We start from the raw sequence: 25,416 nt of genomic DNA, 5'->3' as shown, positions 1-25,416 counted from the left end.
TAGGAGATCTATTTCAAAGAGGAATATTGTGTTAGGGAGGACCTGCTATGCAGCAAAGAATCATGAGCTATGGACTCTGAAAGCCACCACCTTGTTGAGTGCTCGGTATACCAGTAAATACATCTGCTTTCCTCATTCGACAGGCACTGCTTGCCGAGTTACTGACAAATTGTTTAGAACATTTCTAACTTCCTTTTCCGCATGCATGAGATAACTCTTCGCTCACTCTCCATCTAGGGTACTGACTGTGTTAGGGTTATGGTTATTTGAGGTATATCACTACTCTTCGCTTCCATGAGTGGTTTTTCTACACAATTCCCCCCCTCCCAAATCTGATTTGTTTTTAAAGGTAGTCTGTCATTGTAGACATACACTCCAAAGATAACGTAGCTGAAAGCGAGGCAGGATGGATCATTTTTTGCTTGCCTCTGCCATTCAAGTGACTAACAGGGAAATCCTAAGCCTGTGTTTTTCACTTACCAAAAAGAGCATTTTGGTATAATCTTCATTTACAATAACAGAAACAGGACATTGCTATTTTCTTCTCATTGGTAGGGCTTTCTTCCAAATTGGCTCTAAAATAGCTCTTTGTTTCAACAAATCCTTTGCCGATCCATATTAATGCTTAACAGTTGGACGTGACCATACATGGTCATTTTTTAAAAAGCACCCTAAACTCTTTGATAAAATAACAAAGAGAGCAAGTTGTTAAGAGGCCCAATGCGTTAGTAATTCTTTCGGAATATTTAATATGAGGTCACGTATTACATTCCAAAAGCATTGGTTATAAGCAAGTGTACTACCTCTGACCTTCGTAAATGTAGATATTTAGATGATGAAATAGTTCTTCATTTCCAAGAACCAACACTAGATCCTCTCTCTCTCTCTCTCTCTCTCTCTCTCTCTCTCTCTCTCTGCGTGTGTGTGTGTGTGTGGTCCTTTACATCCACACAGTTTGATTTGATTTGTCACATTTGCTTACTCTTATCAAAAGACTCGTTTGTACTTTCGTTAGTTAACAGTTGAATATCTGTCCCTTGGAGTTTGTATGTTTTCTAATTTTGAATGTGATTTATTTTAAAGATTTATATCCTGTCTTTCCACTGTTTGGATCTTCTTGCAAATATGTTTCAGCCCTGGCTTCCAGATGTAGATTATCCCTGCTAGATCTTCCACATTCCACAAAGAACAGTAGGGGAAAGAGAAGTGTGGTCTTGGGTTTTTAGAGTGTCCTTGATCATTTTTTTTTCCATATTACTAGAAATGGCCAAAGAAGAAATGTTTCCTCTTCTTACATGTTCACTGGGAAAGGGAGCTTGAATTTTTACCAAGGGCATTTTGTGGCGGGGGGGACGGGACACAGTAGGAGCAGTAGGTTTGCCAGGTCCTACCTGGCCGCTGGCAGGGGATGGGGAGGGGGAGGGGTAGCGTTCCCAGATCCAGGTATGGAAACTACTAGAGTTGGGGATGGAGCCTGGGGAGAACAGAGATAACAATGCCATAGAATTGACCCTCCAAAGCATCCATATTCTCCAGGGGAACTGATCTCTGTATTCTGGAGATGAGCTGTAATTTTGGGGGATCCCCAGGTCTCTCCTGGAGGCTGGTATCCCCATGGAGCAGCACCATTTAAAGTGGGAGGGAGCCTCTTGATTCCTTGCCTTATTTGGGTGCTTTTTAATCAAATCTTTTGTTTGTAAGAGGCAGTATCCATCAGATCAGGCCTGCACGATTTATCATCACCCCAAGTCAAATGGAGCCCACTAGGCATGTGTGGGCCCTCTAGTGGCTTGGACTGCTGTCCTAAGAACACTTTACCCACCAAATAAAATGGAACTTGCCTCTCAGTAGACCTGCTTCAGGGTTGCTCCCTTAGGCTGCTTGGGAGCACTTTCCTGGGAGTAAGCTCCGTTGAACACCATGAGACTTATTTTTGAGTAGAGGATTGCTCCCATAATAGACTTTTTTGCCTGTCTGGTTGCCAAGCACTGGCAGCCACCATTCATGGCTGATAAGCTGCATTCAGTTTATTTGGGCACAGGTTTTACAGTCATGTACTACATTGTAGAGATAGTTTTGGGGAGCCGAGGAATGGCAGTGATCTTTATCAGGGGTATAAGGCTCTTGCTATGGAACATGGAGGTCAATTAATAACAGATTAATCAGTGCAATAGGATCTTCGTATACTGTGACTGAAAGCTGAGGGAACAAAGGAGGTAGCAGGAAATACTGGCGTGAAGGATATCTGCTACTTAGGCACAGACCCGTAGCTATGATGGGGCTCCTTGGGGCTCCATCCCTTTCTTAAAGGCACAGCCCTTTTTCAATCATTTAAAAAAAAATTCAAAAGACGCACACTTGCTGTAGTTGACTGATTCCTGCACTGGAGTAGGTGACCTCTAGGATCCCTTCTAACTCTGTGTCAAGAAACCTCTCTCCTTTAATAGCGCTTTCCTGCCTGTTAGCTTTCTTGATTATAGAAGCCATCACCCCCTCCTGCCAGCTTGTTATCAGAATTGTTGCTTAGGTTGGCAGTAGTGATTAACTTGCAACAGCTGAGAATGGTCATCTAAAAGGACTGACAGCTTGCAGTTTAGAGATCTATCCTGGTAGCAGCTTTCTATTGTTAAATAGCTTTTTCCCCTCCACTGAGCACTTCAGCCCCACCAGGAGAGAGAAAAAATTGTCCCACAAGCCACAGAATCCTGGCTATGGGCCTGCTTAGGCAGGTCATGAGAAAGAGGGCAAAGAAGGGTTGCATCAGTGCTTAGTTCTTGTGGCCCTTTCTTACACACCCAGGGAAATGCTGGTTGCCACTTGGGGGTCAGGTAGAAGTTTTTTCTCGAGGCCAGTTTGGCCTGTGATCCTGGAGGTTTTTTGCCATCTTCTGGGCATGGAGTCACTGTGTGTGTGTGGGGGGAGGTATTTGTGAATTTCCTGCATTGTGCAGGGGGTTTAGGGTTGCCAAGTCCATCTTCCACCCCCAGCGGGGGACTTTGGGGACGTTCCTGGAGGGGGTGGGGCAGCCCCAATGTGATGACGTCACGTTGGGGACGTCTGCGGGGCCTCGCCCCCCCCCCCCCCCCCGCACCCGTGTGCCAGATCTCCAGAAACGGCAGTTCCCTGCACTTAAAGTAGCCGGCAGCCGGCATTTCCCCTTTAAGAGCAGCTGCATTTCCCTTTTAAGAACGAAGCTGGCATTTCCCTGCAAGCTTGCGGAGTTCGCGCTTGGGATGAAACACGGGTTGCACACACTTAAAGGGAGAGAGATGGGTGGCTGTGGGTGTTGGGGGTGGGACTTCCCCCGGAAGCCATCTGGCCGGCGGTGGGTAGAACCCCCCCCCAAATGGGGGACCCCTGGCAAACCGGGGGAGTTGGCAACCCTAAGGTGGTTGGACTAGATGACCTTGGAGGTCTCTTCCAACTCTATCATTCTATGATTCGATGATACCCCTTGAGTTCTGAAAGATGCATAGGGATTTCAGATATTTTCCTATCTCAGTAGAGATGCTGAGACAGACCTCAGCAGGTCATCGGGTCATATATTTAACTTCTGACTTGGAGGGATGCCAGTTACTACCACCCAATTAATCAATGACTCTCTCTCTCTTTTAAAGAAATGGAATTACAGTTTACTTTTCCTTAACAATATTTTTAACCTTCTTCTATTTGTCCTGTGTTGAAGCAAAAACAAAAACAGAGTAAATGCCCCAATAAATAAACACATTGAGTCTTGTGACTTGAAAGTATTGGGTGTGAAGACCATGTGGAAAGGCCTGTGGAAGAAAGCAGGCAACCGTCGCCAACCTTTCGTTCTCATTGATCAAAGCCTGTGGAGTTGTAGACGTAGAGCTATTCATTCAGGTAGCTGGTACCTCAAGCCGTTCAGAGAGCAGCAATAGACGGACTGGGGGAGGGAGAGACGTCCAAAGAAAACCCTTGACGCAGCTTTAAAGCTTCATGAATGTGCTCTCTGTGGGAAGGAAAAAGTCCTCCCAGGTAAGGCCCCACTGGAGTAAAGCCTCTAGAGCTATCTACTGTATGTCTACTTAAATCTAAAGGGAAACCTCTTCAGACCACCCACATGTTTCTGCTGCCTCATTGTTGTGTTCCGTTCACTTTTTCCAAGGGATTAGTGCTAAACTCCACAGCCTTGCAGCCTCACCAAAAAAGAGAGGGAAAGGGGGGGGGAGATCAATTTTGTGTAAAGTGAAAATTAGTCTCTTAAATCTGCAAAGTGAGCTGTTTATCTTACAAATTTATTCTTTTTTTTCTTTATTGGGCCACACATACCCTAGATAGCGAGATAAAAGCGAAATGTCTAACAAGCTGTCATTAAGAATGACATCTAGCAAAACATAACTAGTTCCCTTATTCTGTACATTTATCCTGAGTGGCTTGTTAGCTTTAGTGATCTGTTTATCTGGATTTTTAGTCGATTTTTTTTTTTGAGTCAGTATTTATAAAAAAAAAAAAATCTTCAAAAATTACCAATGTTCAGGCAATGTTTTATACATTCTGTGTGCTCTCTGTGTATTAAGTTTGAATGGATCTGTGTAATTTTCCTCCGGTTGAATTCTGTATACAATACCACATAAATACAATGACAATTAGAATTCCTAAGGGAATTCAGAAATACAAAATACTTCCCTCTGCACGACTGCTTGAAAGTCCACATAGATTCTGCATTATGTTACTCTTAAGCCCTGTGAATAATTAAAAAAATGTCTGTTACCAGCTTTCAAACTTATACTTTGTTATAACTGGCTAGCAGTTCAAGCAGAGCTCTGATCTGAACATCCAGAGAATCTTAATTGGGCCTATATTTGTTTTATTAAATCGTTCATTTTTTTTATCTTGGAAACCAAACCCAAACTTATTCTGATTCTGTGGAAGTTCATGACTATCTGAAATCCTTTTAATAGACATTTTAACCATAAAAAGGTAACTAGAAAAGACATGTATTTTCATGTCACTTATTATCTAGGACATATATCCCTGAAATTCTCTTCAGCACCCCCCCCCCCCCCGGGTTTTTTTTTCACTACGTCACTAATACCCTGGCTCGGGGCAGAAGTTTTACCTCACCCAGCTTCCAGATCAACTCATCATTGATTCGGTACAGTTACCTCATGTCACTCTAAATTTACCCCCAATAACTCAGGCAGAGGAAGATCATAAACCATTAATACCTACACAGAGCATTCTTTGATTTGTTCACTGTGATTCTCCTACAGACAAACATGGGAACAGAATTATCTTTCTCTCTCTGTTTTCTCTCAAACAGCCCTCTGGTCAGATCTTTGCCACTAACATAATGCAAAAATTTTTTGTCAGAGGCTCTCTGATGTAGAGAAGCTTTGCCAATTTTTTCAGCAGGCTCTGCCCATCTCCTGTCCACTTGTGACTGCTGGAAAGACAAGAATTACCTGCACCCCATGATGGAATTAGGCAAACCACAACCTTCCACAGAAAATATACCTATACCAATGGCTCTTTCTTACCCCACTTAGTAGAGTTGGATGAGAAGAAGTGGACAAGAACTTTTATAGAGAGGTCAGATCCTTCATGTGGTATGTGCATAATGTAGGGTTCCCAGCTTCCGGGTGGGGTCTTCTAGAGATCTCTCAGAATTACAACTGATCTCCAGACATCACAGATTAGGTCCCCTGGAGAAATGGGCTTCTTTGGATGGTGGACTCTATGGTATCATACCCTCCGCTCCCCCAAACCTTTCCTTCCCAGGCTTCACCTCCAAATCCGGAGCTAGCAAGCCTAGCATAACCTTTCACTCTTAAACCTCTACACCTTTCAACCTCACCAGCCTTGGACCTTGCTAACTATGAAGTCCAATGAATATTCGGCTGGAATAATTTGGAAGCATGTCTGTCCCAACATTGCAGAAAAATGCTCCATACAATATAGTATTTTTCTCTCTGGTTCCTTTACTTCTATGCCCCAGAACAAAGACCTAAGAAATAGGTAATGGGCATAACTATATTAAATATTTGTTAGTTAATTTGTATCCCCAATTTCCCCCTCAAAGTAGCTTATGTCTTTCTCCTTTCCTCCATTTTACCTTCACAACATCTCTGTGAGATAGGTTCAGCCAAGAGTGTGTGACCAGCCCAAAATCACCCAGCAAGCATCCACGACAGAGTGGGGATTCAACGTATTTCCAATACCGTGCCTCTCTACTTGTATATTTTTATAATGACTTTGATTTACTGATATATGCCAGTAAAGGCTGACTTGACTAGACCTGACTTGACAGAGTAGGGATTAAACTATGAGTCTCCCAGATCCTAGCCTAGCACTCCAACCATTGCACTGTACTTGCTCTCTGCAGATGGTTGACCTGTAATATTAGTTCCTGTTTAATAGCTTCCAGTTTTTCAGTATGGACTAACTTGTACTTTGAAGACACTTGGAGTCTAACTTTCCCCTAGAATCCTCCTTTGTTAAGGTAGTCTCAGATTATTAGTTTGTACAGTATGTCTCACTTTTTACTGACTGAATACCTTGGGTGTACAGTCAATGGTACAGCACAGTCTCCTGTGCCAGTAGGTCTTCGGCATCCATGAGCTGCCAAGCCCCAAGAGAGTTCTTTCTCCATTTTACATTGAGCTGGTCAACCATGGAAAGTTGGTTTAGATATCCCTCTCTTCGGATACCTCAGATGTTCACAGTTATACCCTACTGTGTCACCCCAAACGTGCCCTGTTCCTGCCTGTTATAAAGCCTACCCAGGAATTAATTAAGCAGGCCAGTTCAGAAATACTATACCACATGACAGTGTAGATAGGACAGAAGGAGGCACCAGTTCCTGGCTGTTCCAAGAATGGAACCCAAAAACTTTCTGGTTGCTCCCTATACACTTACACATTCATTTGCCTTATACTGAGTCGAACCACTGGTCTGCCAAGGTCAGTACTGTCTATTCCAGCTAGCAGTGGCTCTCCAGGGTCTCAGATAGGCAACTTTCACAGAAGAAGAAGGAGGAGGAGGAGGAAATTGGATTTATACCGCGCCCTTCACTTGGAGTCTCAGAGTGGCTTAGAAACTACTTCCCCTCCCCACAACAGACACCCTGTGAGGTAGGTGGGGCTGAGAGAGCTCTTTCAGGAACTGCTCTTTTTCAAACTGCTCTGACAGGACTATGGCTTCCCCAAGGTCATCCAGCCAGGTGCAAGTGGAGGAGTGGGGAATCAAACCCTGTTCTCCCAGATTAGAGTCCGTACACTTAACCACTACACCAAACTGGCTCTCGTTACCTGTTATCAGGTTTCCTAGGTCCAATAGATGAGCAGGCGAGGGAGAGGGATTCACTTACCAGGAGTGGAGAGGGAAGAAGCTCTCTCGTTACCTGTTACCAGGTTTCCTAGGTCCGTCAGATGAGCAGGCAAGGGAGGGGGATTCACTTACCAGGAGGGAAGAAGCTGGAAATAACATGATGACATAGGCACATGGGGGCCGGGGGGGGCGATGCTCTATGATCTAGGTTCTAAGGAAACCATCTATGGCAGAATCAGCTTCTTACCATAGAGTTCTGCCCAAAAACCAGAACGTCACCAGCCCCCCCCCCCACATCACCGACATGTCTACATCATTTCCGAGTGACGTCGGCACATTGCGTTTATTTTCAGTTTCTTGCCTGTTATTTTTTTGGGGGAGGGGTAATTTCCCCCAGTTCTTGATAGTCCTGAAATGGGGGGAGGGGCTCCAAACTGTGGGATCACCTGCCCCCAACTGGGGACTGGCAACTTTACCTGCTCCCTAAGCCTTTCAACGAGAGATGGTGGGGATTGAACCTGGGACCTTCTGCATGCAAAGCAGATGCTCTGCCACTGAGCCACAACCCTTCCTCAGTGGTGACTGACCAATCCTGCACTATCATATTAATAGAGGTAACTCACCCTCCTGCCCTTCCCCCTGCCCCAAGTTTCCGGGCTGCACATTGTATTAAGTAGTCCTACCCTGTGGTATTGTACCTGCTTTCCAAGGGAACAGGAGCCAAACTGACCCACAGTGCTTGTGCATGGAGGAGTAAGTAGCAGCTCTTAACACTGTAATCTACCATTCCACTTATTGAATAGCACAATATTTAAAATTCTGTGCTTTAGGCCTGGTGATCTATATACAATGCATCCAGGATAGAACATACAGGGGTAAAAGGCTGTGGCAACAAGAAACATTTTTATGTGCTGTTCCACAACGTTTGATGGTTTAGTAAGACGTTTCTTGTGATCTGGGTATGAAAAAATCAAGTAAATCGGAACTGCCATTCTGTATTCCCACTGAATGAACGTGGCACCATTTAATTGCCATGATGTTCCTTCTAAAATAATCACAGATATTGGTTCATTATCTGTTAGAGCTTTCAGCAGCCCCTTGGGGGTTACAAAGCTGGTTTTCTCCTGTTCCCGTTTTAACTGCACAACAGTCCTGTGAAGTAGGTATGCCTACAACGGCCTGGCCAGCCCAAGCTGGTCCCCCTGTGAGTTTCATGTCAGAATGCAGATTAAAACTCAGGTCACCTAAATTCTACTCCGATGCTCTGGCTATTGCAGAATACTGTTAATGGCTCCTTGGTTTCAGTGTGAGAAACCTACATCCGTGCTTAACTCTCTTATTAAAATCGATGGGACTTCAAAAAAAAAAAAGCTTCATTTTATCTGGATTGAGCTTTTTATCATTAGTAGGACTAGCAGGGGTAATGGAGTTATTACTATTCTACTCAGCACCTAAAACTTTAAAAAGGGACTTCTGTTTTGTTCTGTACATCTCTGCATATTGATTTAACAATGAACCAGATTTGAAGCAAGCAAGAAATACTTTTCTGTTAAAAAAAATGGAAGGGGGGGGGGACTTTTTTTAGGATGAAAAAAAATACTTAATAAGAAAGAAGCAAAAAGAAGAAACCAAACCAGCTGCTGACACAGCTGTTTCTTTTCTTGTGTAATTCAGTTCAGTATAAAGGTACCATATGCTGCTTAAAACGACGATGGGGAAGATGAAATAATTTAAGAGAATAACAAGAAAATACATGAATTGTCAGCATTCTGTCAGATTTAAAGAATGAAATAGACAGGTGTAGTATTGACATGTTTAGCTTTTGTGTTGCGTTAGCAGTTTGAGTGAGAACAACTCCTTGACATGTGCTAAAGTGATGTGAGAACGTTCTCTGCGTTTCAGACGTCGGCGACGAAGCCGGGAGATCTGCCGGACTCCAGCAGCCAGCTTTGCTGAGAGACAGGAGCCTGGGGTCTGCCATGAAAGACTGTCCCTACTGTGGCAAAACGTTTAGGACATCACATCACTTAAAAGTTCACTTGAGGATACATACAGGTGAGACCTCTCTGCAGAGTTGTGGTTCATCCCTTAGGGAGGCAGGGAAGAAGCACTGCCACAGGTGATGTACCTATCACAAAGAACATTCTAGCTGACTATTCCAAGGGTGTCGTCCTGGGCAGAGTTACCTGGGACTAAGCACCGTTGAATAGTGGGGGGCTTAGTTCTATGTAAGAATGCACAAGCAAAGGTAACCATGGCCTTCAGTCTGCAAGACCCACGCAAGGCTGTTCATGCCAGGACATTTTGGAGGTCATTAGATCACAGGGTGCCGTAAGTTGGCAGTGAATTGATGGCACATAACAGAGACGTGCAAAGAGGGTTGATTTCAGAGGCAGGTACCTACCGAGGCTTGCCCCCGATTTAGAAAATGTTCAAAGCACTGCAAAGAGCTAGATTCATGTCCAGTAGCACTTTAGAGACCTAATTGCAGGGGTCATTTCCTGCAGGAGCGCACCGGAGCGGAGCTCCGGCAGTAAAGAGCCCAGGGGGCGGACACATGCAACAAGCCCCGCCCCCTGCTCCCAGCAGCCCCGGGCCACAAGGAGCCTGCGCCAAGGTTTATTCAGGTACAAGCTCTCCCTCCTCTGTGAGGGCAGATCTGCGCATTCCCCCACCCCCAATAGCTAGCAATCCAAAACAGTCCAGTGGAGCCTGAGCAGTGGGTGTTGCCTTCTGACACACTTCCGGTGATGTCAGGGGGTGTGGCATATGCAAATGAGTTATGCTAATGAGTTATGCTAATGAGCTCCTGCACCTCTTTTTCTACGAAATGACCCCTGCCTAATTGTGTATGGGAGCGGGGGAGGTATTTGTGGATTCCCTGCATTGTGTAGCGGGTTGGACTTGACGACCCTGAAGGTCCCTTCCAACTCTATGATTCTAAGATTTCTGGGGTATAAGCTTTCGAGAAGGTCATTGTTCCCTGAGGTGCTACTGGACACAAGCCTAGCTCTTCTTCTGCAGATCAACACAGCTACCCTCCTCAAACAAAGCAGCCTGTCATGAGGAGGAATGAAGACGTTAACGTTTAAGAACCCTCCGACACAATTAAGCGTGTGGCCCAGTGAAATGCAGTGGGTTATCTGAGGTAAAGAAGGAGTCTGTGGTTGTACACAGCTGTAGCAAAGCAGTCCACTGTTGTTTCCCGTATGTGCCCTGATTCCCTGATTTGCCCGTTTTCTAAGAAGAGATCAGCATGATCTCTTGTGGTTCAATGCAGTCCGGCATGAAGAATCATTAGATTTAGGGATTGGGAGGTAAAGGTGCTTCAGTTTTAGAAGTGTTGTACTGTTTGTGCACATGCCAATGGAAAACCATGGGTCGCTTTCAAGCGTACTGCATACAACGAGCGGCATGAAATCGACCACTTAGAACTGCTAACACTGTATGTAATGGGTTGGATCAAACCAGATTGCTTGTGGGAAAGGAAAGAGGGGTTCTCCTTCACGACCAAACACGGCTGGGGGGGGTGTGATGGGACCTTCATAGACAAAAGCCATGTGGGACAGGGACTGTAGTAAAAAAGAAGAGATTTATTATTTTCGGTTTATTATTTCGGTTTATATACCGCTCTGACCCGAAGGTCTCAGAGCGGTTTACAGGCAGGGTGCAAGTGCACATTATAATCCCTATCTATGGCCACATCTATCGTATAGGGGTGGGAATTCCCTACTGGCACCCAAGTGGTGGGTTAGCTGCACTGTTTCTGGCTCCGGCTTCGGTTTTCTCCGGTGGTCCAGTTTGTTCGGCATTTCTCCTGGTGTCAGGCAGGTCTTCTTAGTAAGGAGGCTTCTCTTGGATTTATACCCCGCCCTTCACTACCCAAAGGAGTCTCAGAGCGGCTTACAAACGCCTTTCCCTTCCCCTCCCCACCACAGACACCCCGTGAGGTATGCGGGGCTGAGAGAGCTCTGACAGAAAATGCTCTTTTTGAAGAACAGCTCTTATCAGAACTACGGCTTGCTCAAGGTCATCCAGCCAGGTGCAAGTGGAGGAGTGGGAAATCAAACCCGGTTCTCCCAGATTAGAGTCCGCGCACTTAACCATTACACCAAACTGGCTAGGTATATAAGGAAAAGAACTGGGTGAGAGTTTGTAAAAAATTGGGCTGGCTCCAGCCCGATACTTAGTACTGCTTTAATCCAAGTGTTGTCAGGGTTTTTAGAAAAACAGTGATTTGCAGCACAGCCCCGTGGAAATTACTCCAGTCTAAGCACATTGAAATAAATGGGAATAGACTGGAGTAACTCTGCGTAGGATTGTATCGTAAATCACTAAGTGAGTTTGTGTCCTTGCATGCGTTGGAAGTGTTCACCTTTTTCTTGTGGCAGGTATCACTGACTTTGCATTCAGAACTCAAGTCTCATAATTTATGGGAAATAAATAAATGTTAGTGGATATCTCTGTAATAGTGGTGCCGTAAAACTTACAAAATTATCTGGAGAAGAAAATCTGGCATTAAAAATAAGCAAATGAACCCACAGAGTCATTACACAGTCTATGCAAACAATATTTGCAAACTATTTTTGAAAGTGTAATAGTATTAAAATAGATAAAGATCAATTTCCGTTAACCAAAGAACAAAGTAGTTCAAAAGCTGAAATAGAATGCAGTGTGTTGCAGATTATAAATAAGTATAATAAACAATGTAATATCACCAATTACAAGGGTTATTAGAAATAAAAATTGACTTCTTATGCACTCAGTGGAAATTATCTGGTAACAGTTCTTAAAGAAATAGTGTTTTGGGTTAGTTGTTCAAGACAACCATTTCATGTGGTGTTCTATGGTCTGTGGAAAGTCTGGAGATCACCGAGTGATTATAACCAACGTTTTTGCTGTCTTTCTGCACTACATTAATCCAGCTGGTATTTTTGGTACTCCCAGCACCTGTTTGTTAGAAAGAGTTCCAGCGGTTCTTACAGAAGTCATTTTCCTGTGAATACCTGGGTTGTTTGAAGTGCCATGCCTTGAACTGAGTCTTTCTTGTCCCATGCCAGTCTGGTGTAGTGCTTAAGAGCACGGATTCTAATCTGGGAGAACCGGCTTTGATTCCCCACTCCTCCACATGCAGCTGCTAGCGTGACCTTGGGTCAGTCATAAGTTCTTTCAGAGCTGTTCTCTCAAGGGCAGTTCTGGAGAGAGCTCTCTCAGCACCACCTGCCTCACAGGGTGTCAGTTGTGGGGAGGGGAAGGGAAAGGGATTGTAAACCGCTCTGAGACTCCTTCGGGTAGTGAAAGGTGTAGGGTATAAATCCAATCTCTTCTTCTTCTGCATATAGCTAACTAATCAAGGTAATATTAATCAGCAGGTGTCAACTAAGTTCTGTAAGACCCACAGAAGAATCTCTGAACACGGATAATCCACAGTGCTATCCTGAGAACAGTTTCCTGGGAGTAAACTCCCAGATGGCCTGTGCCTCACTTTCCTGCTTTGCCAGTTTCCCCCTTGCCTTTTGTGATCCTTTATCTCTCTCCAAGGTGAATGGGGAACCCTCCCTACCACACATATTGCCAGTACATCACAATTCAGTTGAGATGATAACCCACCGATAGATAAACTCCAGTTCCAGGTGCAGAATGGACGCGTATGGTTGGTTGCAACCATGAGTGGTGTTCTGTTCTGAAATTTCGGCTGATTAACTTTAAACTGAACTATTGAGATTCTCTGTAAATTGAGGTTGTATTCAGTAAGCTCAATTCATGTTTCCCCCCTCCAGAAATGAGCTTGAGTATTGCCATTTACTGAAAACATTTGGAGGGGAGGTGGGGTATATGAATAATTGAGGGGAAATAGCGATATGAGCTCCAAAAGGAGCAACAATTTTTTTGGCACTGTGCATCTTTTATTCTTCCATTTTCTAAGTTGAGGCAAAAGGACCTTTCTTTCATTTTCCTTCTTTCTCTCCCAATAACCCCATCCTTATCATCGCACCACTTGCCTTTTCTCGACTTAATGACACCCCAAACTTTTGTTGAAAATAATTGATTGAATTTAAATTTCCTTAAAAGTTTAAGAGGTAATGTTACAGTATAAATTTCCTACCAAACACTAAGTAGGGAAATATCCATTAGCGAAATTAACTACAGTTTCTAGGTAGCTAACAATGTGGCGTATACAGTAGGGCATGGCTAATGAACACTGCAGTGGGTGATATTTCATTATACAAATTAATGCTCACATTTTAATGGGAAAGTCACATAATGAATCTCAGCTTCACTGACAGCAATTAGAGACACAGATTGTCCCCTTCTGGACAAGACACTGTTTAGCAATAAGCAGCTGTGTAAAAAGTCTTCAGGTTTGCAACATATATATGCTTTGGGGGAATTGGTGTACAGTTTATATTAATGTACTGAAGCATCCGAGCTAAGGAGCATCCATATTCATTTCTCCCAGTATTAACTATGTAAAGACGTGGGGGAAGACTAAATAAATATCCGAGATAGGATTTAAATTCAATTATATAGCTTTGGGGGGGGGAAAATTAACACACTCACTATGCTGTCTGTTGTATGGTACAGCAGAAGGCAATCTAAAAAATCCAGACGATGAGGGTATAGAATCTTCATCTACCTTTTCCTTTGTCTTTGATCTGCCTCTTTCTCAGCCACAATAGCAAACGAGGGAAGAGATTCAGAATGCAACTGGTATTTCTGACAAACAGATGAACTATGTGGGGAACATGTGCTTGATCCAAAAATAATCCCACAGAACCTTTGATATTCCATTTGGTTTCAAAAGTGTGAAGTGAGTGATTAGAATGATAAAAGAAATCACCGAGTAGGAAGAGGCATAATAATGAACTAATTAAACCATACTGCAGTTCATATATATATATATATATATATATATATATCCTGCCATTGATAAAATAGGTTATCAATAACCACACCAGTGATTAAATAAGTGTTTTTTTAAAAAAACCTCTTCAGTATTTGAATTTATTTGGAGAGACAATTATATCTTTATTTTCATTGTTTCTCGGTTTTTAATCAATTCTGTTTTCTGCTGCATAAGACCAATGCTGCACCCAGGTACATAATGCAACAGTGTGCAGTACCACCTCACATAGACTGCGCTTCCACAGGGTGGCAGATTGTCACTCCAGAGATTCAGTGTAGGGGCCACCCTCACGTTATATACATGCAGTAAACAAGGGCAACAATGGCAATCCAGTAACAGATAGTGGACTTTTAATGGAGTGAATTTAAGGACCCACTACAGCATATCTGCTAGCCGTCGGGGTATCCAACTTTGTACGCACAATAGTGGTCCTAAGAGCAGAACCGAAGTGGGCCTGATTTCATGGTCTGTGGACGTACTCTATCGTGGTTAATGATGGGGTTGGTCATACATGCCAGCATGCATCCTGTGGAACGTAACAAAAACTAACTTTGTCTCAGTCGTTACCAATTGTTTTGTACAAGTACATAAGCCACCTCTGAAAAAACTTGCAAAGTGACTGACTAGTATATTGGGGTTGATTCAGTTCTGTGTGGAGATGCATCCATGTTTATTACCCCCCCCCCTTCCATAGTGGCATGATGCAAAGAAACTCTTGCAGGCATAGTTAGTTAACTCATTCAGCTAACTGAAGAGAATCCAGATCTGCTGCTACTTACAGCTCACTTGATCACTGGATATTTGGAACACAAGCCCAGGGCACTGGCTCTGCAGAAGGTGCAGAGAAACCAGTTTATGAAAGGAATGGTGATTTAGCTCCAGTTAGCTAACCTGTCTTGCTGGCTTTAGGAGGTGGAGATAGGTGCTACAAAAAAGTGCTTCTGAATGATGTAGGAATTGGAAAATGATAGGCAGAAGCTTGTTCAGTTATACACCCCAGAGTTAAGGCAAGGCATGTGCCTAGAAGAGGTAGGCGTCTAGAGGAAGGGAAACCAGGCTGCCTCTGAGCACTTCCAATGTTTCCGGATACCCTTTTGTTCCCGAGTCCTTATATCTAAATTATTTCCTCTCGAGCAGGGCCCCCCAACCCTTTCGAGCCTGCAGGCACATTTGGAATTCTGACACAGTGTGGTGGGCATAGCCACCAAATGGCTGCCACCAAATGGCTGCCGCAGTAGGCAGAGCCAGCCTCAAAATGGCTGCCACAGCTGACCTCAGTCGGACATTGAAGATCCTTGTGCTGTGGTGGCAACAGCTGTTAAAGTAAGATTATTTAAAATCCGTACAGTCAATCAAATCTCCAGGGTCCAGTCAGAAGCCCTGCTGGGCAAAAGCCCAACCGGGCCCTGTCCACTTTCAAGGATACTTGGCAGGTACCGGGAAAGGTGTTAGCAGGCACCATAGTGCTCACGGGCACCACTTTCGGGATTCCTGCTTTAGAGGATCATTGGCTGCGGTCACACGGAACATTAGCCACGCTAGAGAGACGGAAGATAGGCGGATTTTCCGGGCGCGATCTCACCGCCACATTTGGGAAGTGTAGAGCTCCCGTGGCTCACGCGAGGCTTCCCGCCGAAGATGCAGGGTAAAAAACTAGTACCTCCGAGGTACTAGTTTTTGGTAACCGCGAGGCAAGGGCGGGCATCTGATTGCGTTTCTGGTGGCATCTGGTGCCCGCCCATGTCCCCTTGCAACAAGGTTTTTTTCCCTCAAGTCTCCATGGATGCGCACAAGCACCCAACGGCGCATGCGCATACTTTGGTGTACAGAAAAAAACAAACCCGTTTGCTGCACCGCTCTGCTTCTTTGCCGCGCCTGTGATCGGCACCTCCCCCCTACCCACGGGACCTCCACGGAACCTTCACGGGACGTCTGATCACGCAACCGCGTGTTATTTTGCCCCGGGACAAACAGCCACGCCTCCCCCCCGCAATATCTGGCCCGTGTGACCAGGGCCATTATTTTGTTTCTGCTCTTGTTCTACTATTCAACTGTGAGAGGAGAATCATATTCAGTGATCTGCCTCAAGCTAAACCCAGAAAGCAATGGGCTTTATTGCAGTGTGAATATAGCAAACCTGTTCTGGTTTTCTAAGAACTCCTTTCCTTTCACTTGGACTTAAGAAGCGCGTTGGCTTCTGCAAATGTGCCAGATAATTTGTCCAGACGCTGCTCTTGATAAAGTTATGGGGACAGTCATTCAACAAGATGGTTTACTCTAAAACATTTAAGGCAAAAAGACACATGTGTCCCACACATTCTGCAATGGATCCCCGTGCTTGAAAACAGGACTGGTACATGCGTCCTACATAAGGAGACGTGTAGGCTCCAGTTACATGTAAATCCAACTCAGGGGAGAGATGTACATTCTCTTTTTGGATACGCCACGTGGCGGAAAGTGAGAAACACGACGGGACTAGCTTTTCGACAGACGTGGCAACCGGCGGCAAAAACGTCTTGAAGTTCATACATTGAGCCTCCCGCCTACTCCTGCCAAAACCTTCCTATAGCTTTTGTATGTGATAGCTTAGAAATCTTGAAACGTTTAGTTAATTTACAAATAATTTAAGAACATACAGTCTTTCAACAAGGATGTTCTTTCATACACAAGTGCAGTTCCCAGTTTAGGGTCTTTGCGTGGATGCATCTGTGTATATGTGTGGAAGAGACATACAAACAACGAAAATATTTTAGGGCATAGTTTACAGATGGCTTGCCTTGGCTTTTAGATCGTTTCTGAGAAAGAAAGCAGACGAGAGAAAATAGTTCCTAGTTGTGTAGTTTGCTTAGAGAAATAATTGCTGTTATTGACAGGGCACTATTAAAAGAAGCTTCCAGGACTGTCAAACTCTTGTCTCTTTCAGTGACTACTCCGGCATTCAGGCCTGCAAGGGAACTCTAGATTGCTAACAAGTGTTCAGTATACATTTAAATGCACATTTATCTAGACATATTTCTTTCCCCTCCCTTCCGGATGTATATGTGTGATTTTCTGTAAATATTTCCCATACGTCCTATGCCACCCAGAGTTCTTCTAAATCAGAGACAGCCGTACGAGTTTGAGCACTGAATTTGAAATATATATTTAATTCATGAAGATCATCTTATATGTTTTAAAACACTGCTTAAGCCAGTCCTTACTCTTTTGAAAAGTGCTTATTAGAGGTAAATTATACATTTTACTACCGGAGCATTAGAGGTACCATTAGTGCAAATTTAAAGCACTGCAGAAAAAAACACTAGATAATGTTAATTTCAAACGCAGAAACTAAATATATTTTGTACCCTTTTATTACTCGTTTTCGCTTTAATTTTTACTGACTACTTTTTTTATCTTAACTATATGTTCTTACACAATGCGATTATAATGCTCTGTAATGGTTATTAATATTTTATGGAAACTATATTTATAGTTCTTTATTTGGAAACAATGCAGCAGGCCTGCAGATCTTTGAATCCTTCTGGAATGGTGCCCTCCAAATAATGATAAATTACTTGTGCAGAATGCCATTTGCTAATTATATCCATGATTTACTGCAGAGCAAGACTTAAATCATTCATTTCAGTCTTGCGTAACAGTGCCATAAAATTTTTAGGTTTAAAAATGGTTTCCATGTGTATAATTTAAACAAATTTTTAGTGCTATTGAATACACACACAAAAACATTGTAGTTATCCATTTTTTACATGCTTTGTATCTCCTTTTACCCCGTCCCCCCCTCTGCTTATGCACCCCCCTCCTGCTTGCACTTTTAATGATCAGTGTGGTGGAATAGTTTTGCTTCATTTTCATAACCCTTGCTTTTCATTCAACAGCAGTTTTAACATATTAGGTTAAGAGAAAGATAGCTAACAGTGTGCAGGGTATGACAGTTCTGAGTCGCTATAAAGCTTTTTTTAAAAAATCAACTATTTTTTAAATAAAGAAACCAACATCAGAAAAAAATAGAGGCTAAGACTTTTGTTGTTTTTGTGTGTGACTGTTTTAGAAATGCAAGTGTTTAATGTTTCTCAGTTACTCATCTTAATATACACATTTGTCTTTCAACAACTGCAGGTGAAAAACCTTATAAGTGTCCCCACTGTGATTATGCCGGTACTCAATCTGCATCGCTCAAATACCATTTGGAACGGCACCACCGGGAACGACAGAATGGAGCAGGACCACTTTCTGGGCAGTCTCAAAGTCAAGAACACAAAGAGGAAACATCAAGTAAAGCATCAATGTTCATTCGGCCTGAAGTACTGAGAGGTGCCTTCAAGGGTCTTCCAGGTATAGATTTCCGAAGCGGCATGGGGTCTCAACAGTGGTCACCAGGGTTGCTTTCCTCAGGAGATCATCCAGGCCACACAATTGGCATGTCTTCTGAAGTATCTCCTGATGGTATCAAGGGTTCTGACATATCTTCCAAAGGAACACGATTTTCTGAACTTGGCAGAACTTACCATAGCATGGTTGGAAATGGGGTTAATTTCCAAGGATCACTTCAAGCTTTCATGGACAGTTTTGTCCTCAGTTCCTTGAAGAAAGAAAAAGAAATGAAGGAAAAAGTCCTAACTGATTGCCTTCCCACAAAACCACTGATTTCAGAAAGTGGTGAGGACAAGGTACCCAGTAAACACAGAAAAACAGAAAAATCGCAGTATGAGCCTCTTGATCTGTCTGTGAGGCCTGATGCAGCCAGTCTTCCAGGTTCATCCGTTACAGTCCAAGACAATATTGCTTGGCATGGCTGCTTGTTTTGTTCCTTTACAACATCTTCTATGGAGTTAATGGCTCTTCATCTCCAAGCTAATCACTTAGGCAAAGCAAAACGTAAAGACAGTATTTTAGGATCAACCAGAAATGGTAAAGATCAACCCAGGGAGGCCATTGCTTCAGCCAATAAAGCCAGCTTGCTGCCCGCTTCCATACAATCCAACAAAGATGCAACAGTTTCCAATTTAATTGGCCAAATGGACTCGGTTTCTGAAAGAATGAACCAAGGATCCAAGGACACGCCAGGAGAACAGAAAAATACTGCTTGGCCCGGACACATGGATTCCACTTTTTGTAATTTTGCAGCCGACTTCTACAAGCAGTTTGGTGTTTATTCTGGTGTTGTTGGAGCACAAAACTCTTGTACCACTAATGAACCTGACCTAAAATCACAACCTGGAGATGACCCAACTCTGCTGCTCTCTGACTCTGTAAATAAAAGTACTACTGACGACCTGTCAGACATTGCTTCCTCTGAAGATATGGAGTCCTCCAAGGAAGAAACTGTAGACGACGATGACATTGACACAGAATCTGATCTTACGAGCAAACAGTTGCCCACCCTAAACAAAGATGGCGGCGACAGAGGGGAAAACAGGCCAGGCTCTGCCGCCTCAAAAACATCACAAGGACTAATATCACCGTTGCCACCGACCTCTGAAAAGCCGTGGCACAGTCAGAATCTGCTTTCCCCCCATGAAGCCGTACAAGGTGCAATGAAACCGGATCAAGCGCAAAGCCCACAGGTCCTGGAGAAGCAAGTGAACATGCTGTCGGTCTTAAGAGCCTACAGCTCTGATGGCTTAGCAGCCTTTAATGGACTTGCAAGTAGCACAGGAAGTAGTGGCTGTATCAAGAGACCTGACTTGTGTGGTAAGTTTTAGCATCCTTCTTTCAGACCATTTCAGGAAAAAAAACACGCAAAATCACTAAGTATGCCTAATTGTGTTTGTTAGTAAATTCGGCTTTCAAAATGTTCAAAAACCATGTGATGAAATGAATATACTGGGTTGGATCCTGCCATTTTATTTTATTTTTTTTCTTTTTGATTGGCAAAAAAAGGGAAGAATGGGTCACACCAACCATTTTACGCTTGGGGTTCTTGGGACTTACGTGGTCAAAGGCCATGTGGAACAGGGGCTGTGGGATGGAGGGGAACTGGATGAGACTGAGGGGAAAAACTGGCTGGATCCAACCCACTACTTTGTTACAATGCATGGATCTCCATTGTTACGATGGTGTTCCATGAAAGCATATGTGGCCTTTATGTGTGGCCCTGGCCTTTTTTTTAAAAAAAAGAGATGCATCATGTAGTTTTAAATTAGATTAGAAGTTATATAAGATGTTTGTATTTAAGATTATGTGATCAGGATATCTGCTGCTTCATTTTTATCAATTTGATTTTTTTTGTTTATTTTTTGTTAAACTGACGTGGTAACTTGCAAACTTTTCAGCATTTGAACTGAGGAAAAACACTGGAGGCTTTCCCAAATCTAGCTATCTTTCCCAAAACTTCGCCCCCCCTTTATGTTGAATTAGGGTGTATGGAGCATGCTCAAGGATCTTATAAATCATAAAAAGGTAGTGAGCAATTTCAGTACATAGTTAGATTTGTACAAGGATTTCCAAAATCACATACCCAAAAAAATAACTTCTCATTTAAAAAATAATAAATCTAGGCAATTTGCTTTTTCAGTGTCCTTACAAGAAATTCTACAAATACCAGAACACCCAATTAGTACTCTAGTTGTAGGTATTCAAATTTAAACATAACCCCCCAATAGATATGCCATTGTATTTGAGTTGATCCATATAACCACTTTCCCCAGTGACCAATGATTTTTGAAGTTATGAAGTTGTGTGTTTCCCTTATCTATGTTATGTGAAGCCTCTTACTTGTATCATGTTGTCCAGGTTATTTGAAGAGGTCCATCGTGCAATGAGCATGGCTATCACCATCATTTTGGTGGCACAGAAATGTATTGCTTGTCCAAAGCATATGGCAAGTCTTGAACCGGTTAGCTCAAGTGTGTTGTCACCACTTAGTGGCTCCTGAATTCAGCAAGGAAAAGGGCCATCTTAAGCTGCTTTTCGTTTGTAGTTTGATTTAAATTCCCTTTTTTATTTCTTGTGTGAGCTGCTGCCATACGAGCCTCAAAGCTCAGACATGTGGTGGGTTTTGGCTGAGTATCGGGTCCTTTCACAAAATTGCCTATGTGGCTTCCGGTCATCTTTTGTTGGGGAGAGAGAGAAATCTGGTGCATATGACATCCCCATGCATTCATTGAGTGCATGGGGAGGGAGAGAGGAAACAAGAGTGCAGCTCCTTCCCCTGACCTCCGTAGGATTACCGCGAGATCTGCAGGGGCAACTGCATATAGGAAGTGGCCATATGAACTCTTCCTTCCTATGATCAATGATGTTCCAAAACCAGTGATGCTGGTTACAGGGAAGGGGAGTGTGTGTGGCCATTCCCTCTGTGTGGTCACCCCTGCAGAGGTCAGGTGATCTCGTGGCATCAGGGAGTGGGGCAGTGTACTCACTCACTGTCCTCACACATTCAGGGAACACATGGGTCTATCGTGTGCTACAGAATCTGGGTAAATCTGTGTTTTAATGTCCCACACATTCAGGGAACACATGGGCCTATCGTGTGCACCGGGCTAGAGAATCTGGGTAAATCTGTGTTTTAATGTCATGCTCTGTAGTCTTCAAGGATATCAGGAGCTGTAAGAAGAACACCAGACTAATTTTTTGTTGTTGTTTATACATAGCAGTGGGAATAACATATGAAAAAAGGTACTTATCTGTAAGAAAAACACCAGACTAATTTTTTGTTGTGGGAATAACATATGAAAAAAGGTACTTCCATTTTTCATTTACATGCTCGATTGCCCTGCCTCACTAATGATCAGGCATGTCGTTGGCACCCCAAAACAGCATATAGAGTCTCCCTACAGGTCCAGCCCTGCCCAGACTCCTTATGTGTAAATGACAACTTGTGTTTGCAAACATGCATTTGTCCAATTCCCACTTCACACTACCAGGTGTATGCTTGGAACAGTATACCTGAAATTGTAATGTGTGAAATTGCCCCAAGACAAGCAATATTTCCATCTAAACGCATACCATTTGTTGTCCCAGTACACTATGATGAAGTAGATAGTAATGCCTACATTGTAGGCTGATATGCCAGCGTCCAAGTGGACCGTCAAGAGTAGTGGAATTCAGTGGTATCATCAGAGCCAGTGGAGGGTAGGGGTACAAAATTCTGGGGGCCCTGGTCAGCCAAGCAAGGAGGAGTGTAGGGTAGCAGCAGTATACCTGTTCCAATCTTCTGTATGTCCTTCTGCATTTGAGTATAGGGTCCAGTGGATATCTGTGTTGGATGGGGTTGGCCATGGTGGATTTTGGAATTCCTGGGTGCAAAAGCACACAGCATAATATTAGCAAATTAACCCGGAGAGGGGAAGCATACCCTAAACAGTGTGAAACAGCACTTGGTGGGGACGGGGTGATGGTGGAATGCCACATGTTCAATTTTTGACCTTTTCACAAATCAAGGTCTACCTGTACAGCACAGCTCAAAACAAAACAAGAAGATATTCAGAAAAACGCAGTATTGCTGATTTGCTAAACTGTAGATTATTGCATTGAGCCAGAGGTCTGATAGAAGTAAAAAAAATCAGGCTATAATAAATGTAGGAGGAATGGTGCATAGAGTTCCCCCCCCCCTTCCCTCCATTAATTTTCTACTGCTCTAAGGCCCAGGTGTAGAAAGTGGGCGTGTGGTTGGCAGAGAACAGCAACATTCCTTTTGCTCTGTATCTTACCAGGCCATCACCGTGGTGCTCCAATCCCTGCCTCTAAAGACTGCTGATGATTGAAACAAATGTTCACCTGCTGGCTTCTTGATATTCAAAATGCCAGGTCGTAGATAGGTGCCGTTCCAGTGAGTTCCGCAAAATGACACATGTGTCTGTTTCCAAGATGCAGAGGCGCTTACAGGATGGCTCAAAACTCTGAAGTATGTCTTTCTGAGCGCAGCACCGATAACTATGCGGTGCAAAGAATGTTTTCCAAGTTGTCAAAAAAAAAGAGGGGGGGGGATTTCTGACAGTTTCAAAAATATTGACAGCTGCTAATGTTATGCAGATTGAAAGTCCCACATTCCCTCCTTTTAATAGCTATTCAGCCTCATGATTATAAAAAGAGGGCCGTCCAAAAAAAAATTAAAAATCCTAAAACTTTAAAGTTTCCCGGTTCCTAATTTTGGGGCAAGACTTTGTTCAAAGTCTGAGAACCATTTGAAATGTTATCATACTCACACCATATTATTGTTAATATTATTAGTATAGTTTCACCACTTTGAGTGGTCCCACATCTCCTAACCATATCTTTGCCCAGCAGATATATGCTGAAGGGGGGAGTACTGTATAAAGGGTACCTGCCAGATACATGAGTTGTATATGCAGTGCACAAGCAGAGACATAAGCAGACATAGCAGAGTTTGTCTTGTGTACGATCTTGTGGAACACCTAGCACTTGCCTCCTTGTATAGTATAGTGCTCAGAAACTGAAAAAAGTGTCTTGTGGAAGCAGAAATGCAAGTGGGGAATTCAATGTTCCCTCTAAGCTGTAAAGTCTTGTGAGCAAAAATTATACTTTGTGAGCTACTGGCGTTAAAGGTATGAGCAAACGATTTGGGTACTGCATAAATTAGTTTGCTCTGGAGCCCTCCTTCCTGAGCTCAGACAAAAAGGTGTGAGCTGGAGGCTAAAAAACTGTGAGCTAGCTCACACTAACTCAGCTTAGAGGAAACACTGGTGGGGATACAATAAGTTTGACCTACTCTGCAAGCGCCAACTCCAGACTTTTTCTTGTGCTTCCACTTGCTCAAGAGCTGTAGCACAAGTAGAAATTTTGCACTGGATCCAGCCTTTTGTGCTTCCACTCATTAAATGTGAAATGGAATGGCTTCAGTTATATCCCAGGTTGATCCCCTCCCCTGCCTGAATTGTACCTAAACACAAATATACATGAAGCTGCCATATAATTAGTAAAACCCTTGGGCTACTGTGTATATTGACTGCCAGTGGCTCCCCAAGATACGATTACTCACTGGAGAAACCGGAGTTAGAACTAGGGACCTTCTGCTTGCAAAGCAGATGCTGTATTGATGAACCCCTACCCAATAATTGATGCATCTCTACATGACGATGCACTGTTAAACCCTGCACAGACATTTTGTGTGGACACCTAGAACAAGAAGGGGAAAGGGGGAAATGCGAGCATGCCTGCTGGCTTCAATCCTCCCATGTGCTAAGCACAACTTCTGAACAGAGTCTCCACATGATCAAGAATATTAGGTTCCAGGCTACGTAGAACAGACTATGCTCATGCACTTTGCATGCACAGAGAAGTTCTAAGACTTATGCTGAAGCTAACATCTGTACCGAATGTTACGTAGAACATGCACAGAGAAGTTCTAAGAGTTATGCTGAAGCTAACATCTGTACCGAATCGGCTTGTTGAACAATGGCAACTCTCTCGTTAAGTTTAGCTGTGCATAGTTTAGCTTAGATGTTAACTAACTGGGAAAATTTGCCATCTGTAGTTTTGTTCTATCTATTGACATTTTATGTCATCCCATTGCCACTATGAATGTTTAAATGTGAGTGATTCACCCGATATGTATGTGATGTTGAGTAGTCAGCAGCAGTCTATTAATACTGGTGTCATGTTCTGATCTCCCCCTTTGATTAAGATTCTGCCATCTCATTCAAACCTTTCTGACTCCCAGCTCAGAAAAAAAAATGTAGCTACTGGTTCATCAAGACTAGTCCATTTCTTTTGGGGTTCCCAGCTTTATCTTTGTGTATTTGGAGACAACAGTTTCTCCATTTTTGTTATCACATACATTCACCTTTGTGCCGTACATGAAAAACATTCAAGAATCAATGACACTGCTTGGTTTTTGTTTTGGGATGTGTTTATGTGAGATTGTTATGGGTTAACTGACATGCTGCATCTTACAATAGCAATTGATCCAGACTTGGTTTTATCTATTTTATCTTGGAAACCAATAATATGGATCAGGTTATGTGCACAACATTTGTGCAGCAAATAATTTCAGTTTTCATTAAGACATACTTCTTTCTCAGACATTGCAAAAGCTGTCCAGACTGACCTCTCCAGATCCATTTTTTACGCCATGTAGAACAAGCATGGGGGGGAAGTGGCGCCTTTGATGGCAAACTGGTCATTACAGTTCCCAGTGGCCTCTTCACCCACCAATGACCGCATTGCCCTTTGTTCTGTTCACTTTCACAAAGTCGGAATGGGACATATGGACGAGCAAATGGGAGGACAATTTAATGATTTGTAGAAATACCAGT

The 25,416-nt window shown here is 43.3% G+C and overlaps 1 protein-coding gene across 1 annotated transcript in view; it reads left to right on the top strand.

Moving 5' to 3' along the window:
- The window catches only part of ZNF536 (zinc finger protein 536), a 452,775-nt gene that overhangs the window by 177,004 nt on the left and 250,355 nt on the right, over window positions 1-25,416 (top strand). Inside the window, exons 3-4 of the mRNA XM_015414498.1 lie at window positions 9,196-9,348; window positions 18,317-19,891. Coding sequence (XP_015269984.1) covers window positions 9,196-9,348; window positions 18,317-19,891 — 1,728 coding nt within the window. The remainder of the gene's footprint in view (window positions 1-9,195; window positions 9,349-18,316; window positions 19,892-25,416) is intronic.

Source organism: Gekko japonicus, unplaced genomic scaffold (assembly GCF_001447785.1).
Source record: "Gekko japonicus isolate JY-2015 unplaced genomic scaffold, Gekko_japonicus_V1.1 scaffold379, whole genome shotgun sequence".
Taxonomy (NCBI): Eukaryota; Metazoa; Chordata; class Lepidosauria; order Squamata; family Gekkonidae; genus Gekko; species Gekko japonicus.
Note: the sequence above shows the minus strand (reverse complement) of the source record. Positions and strands in the feature narration are given on the sequence as shown.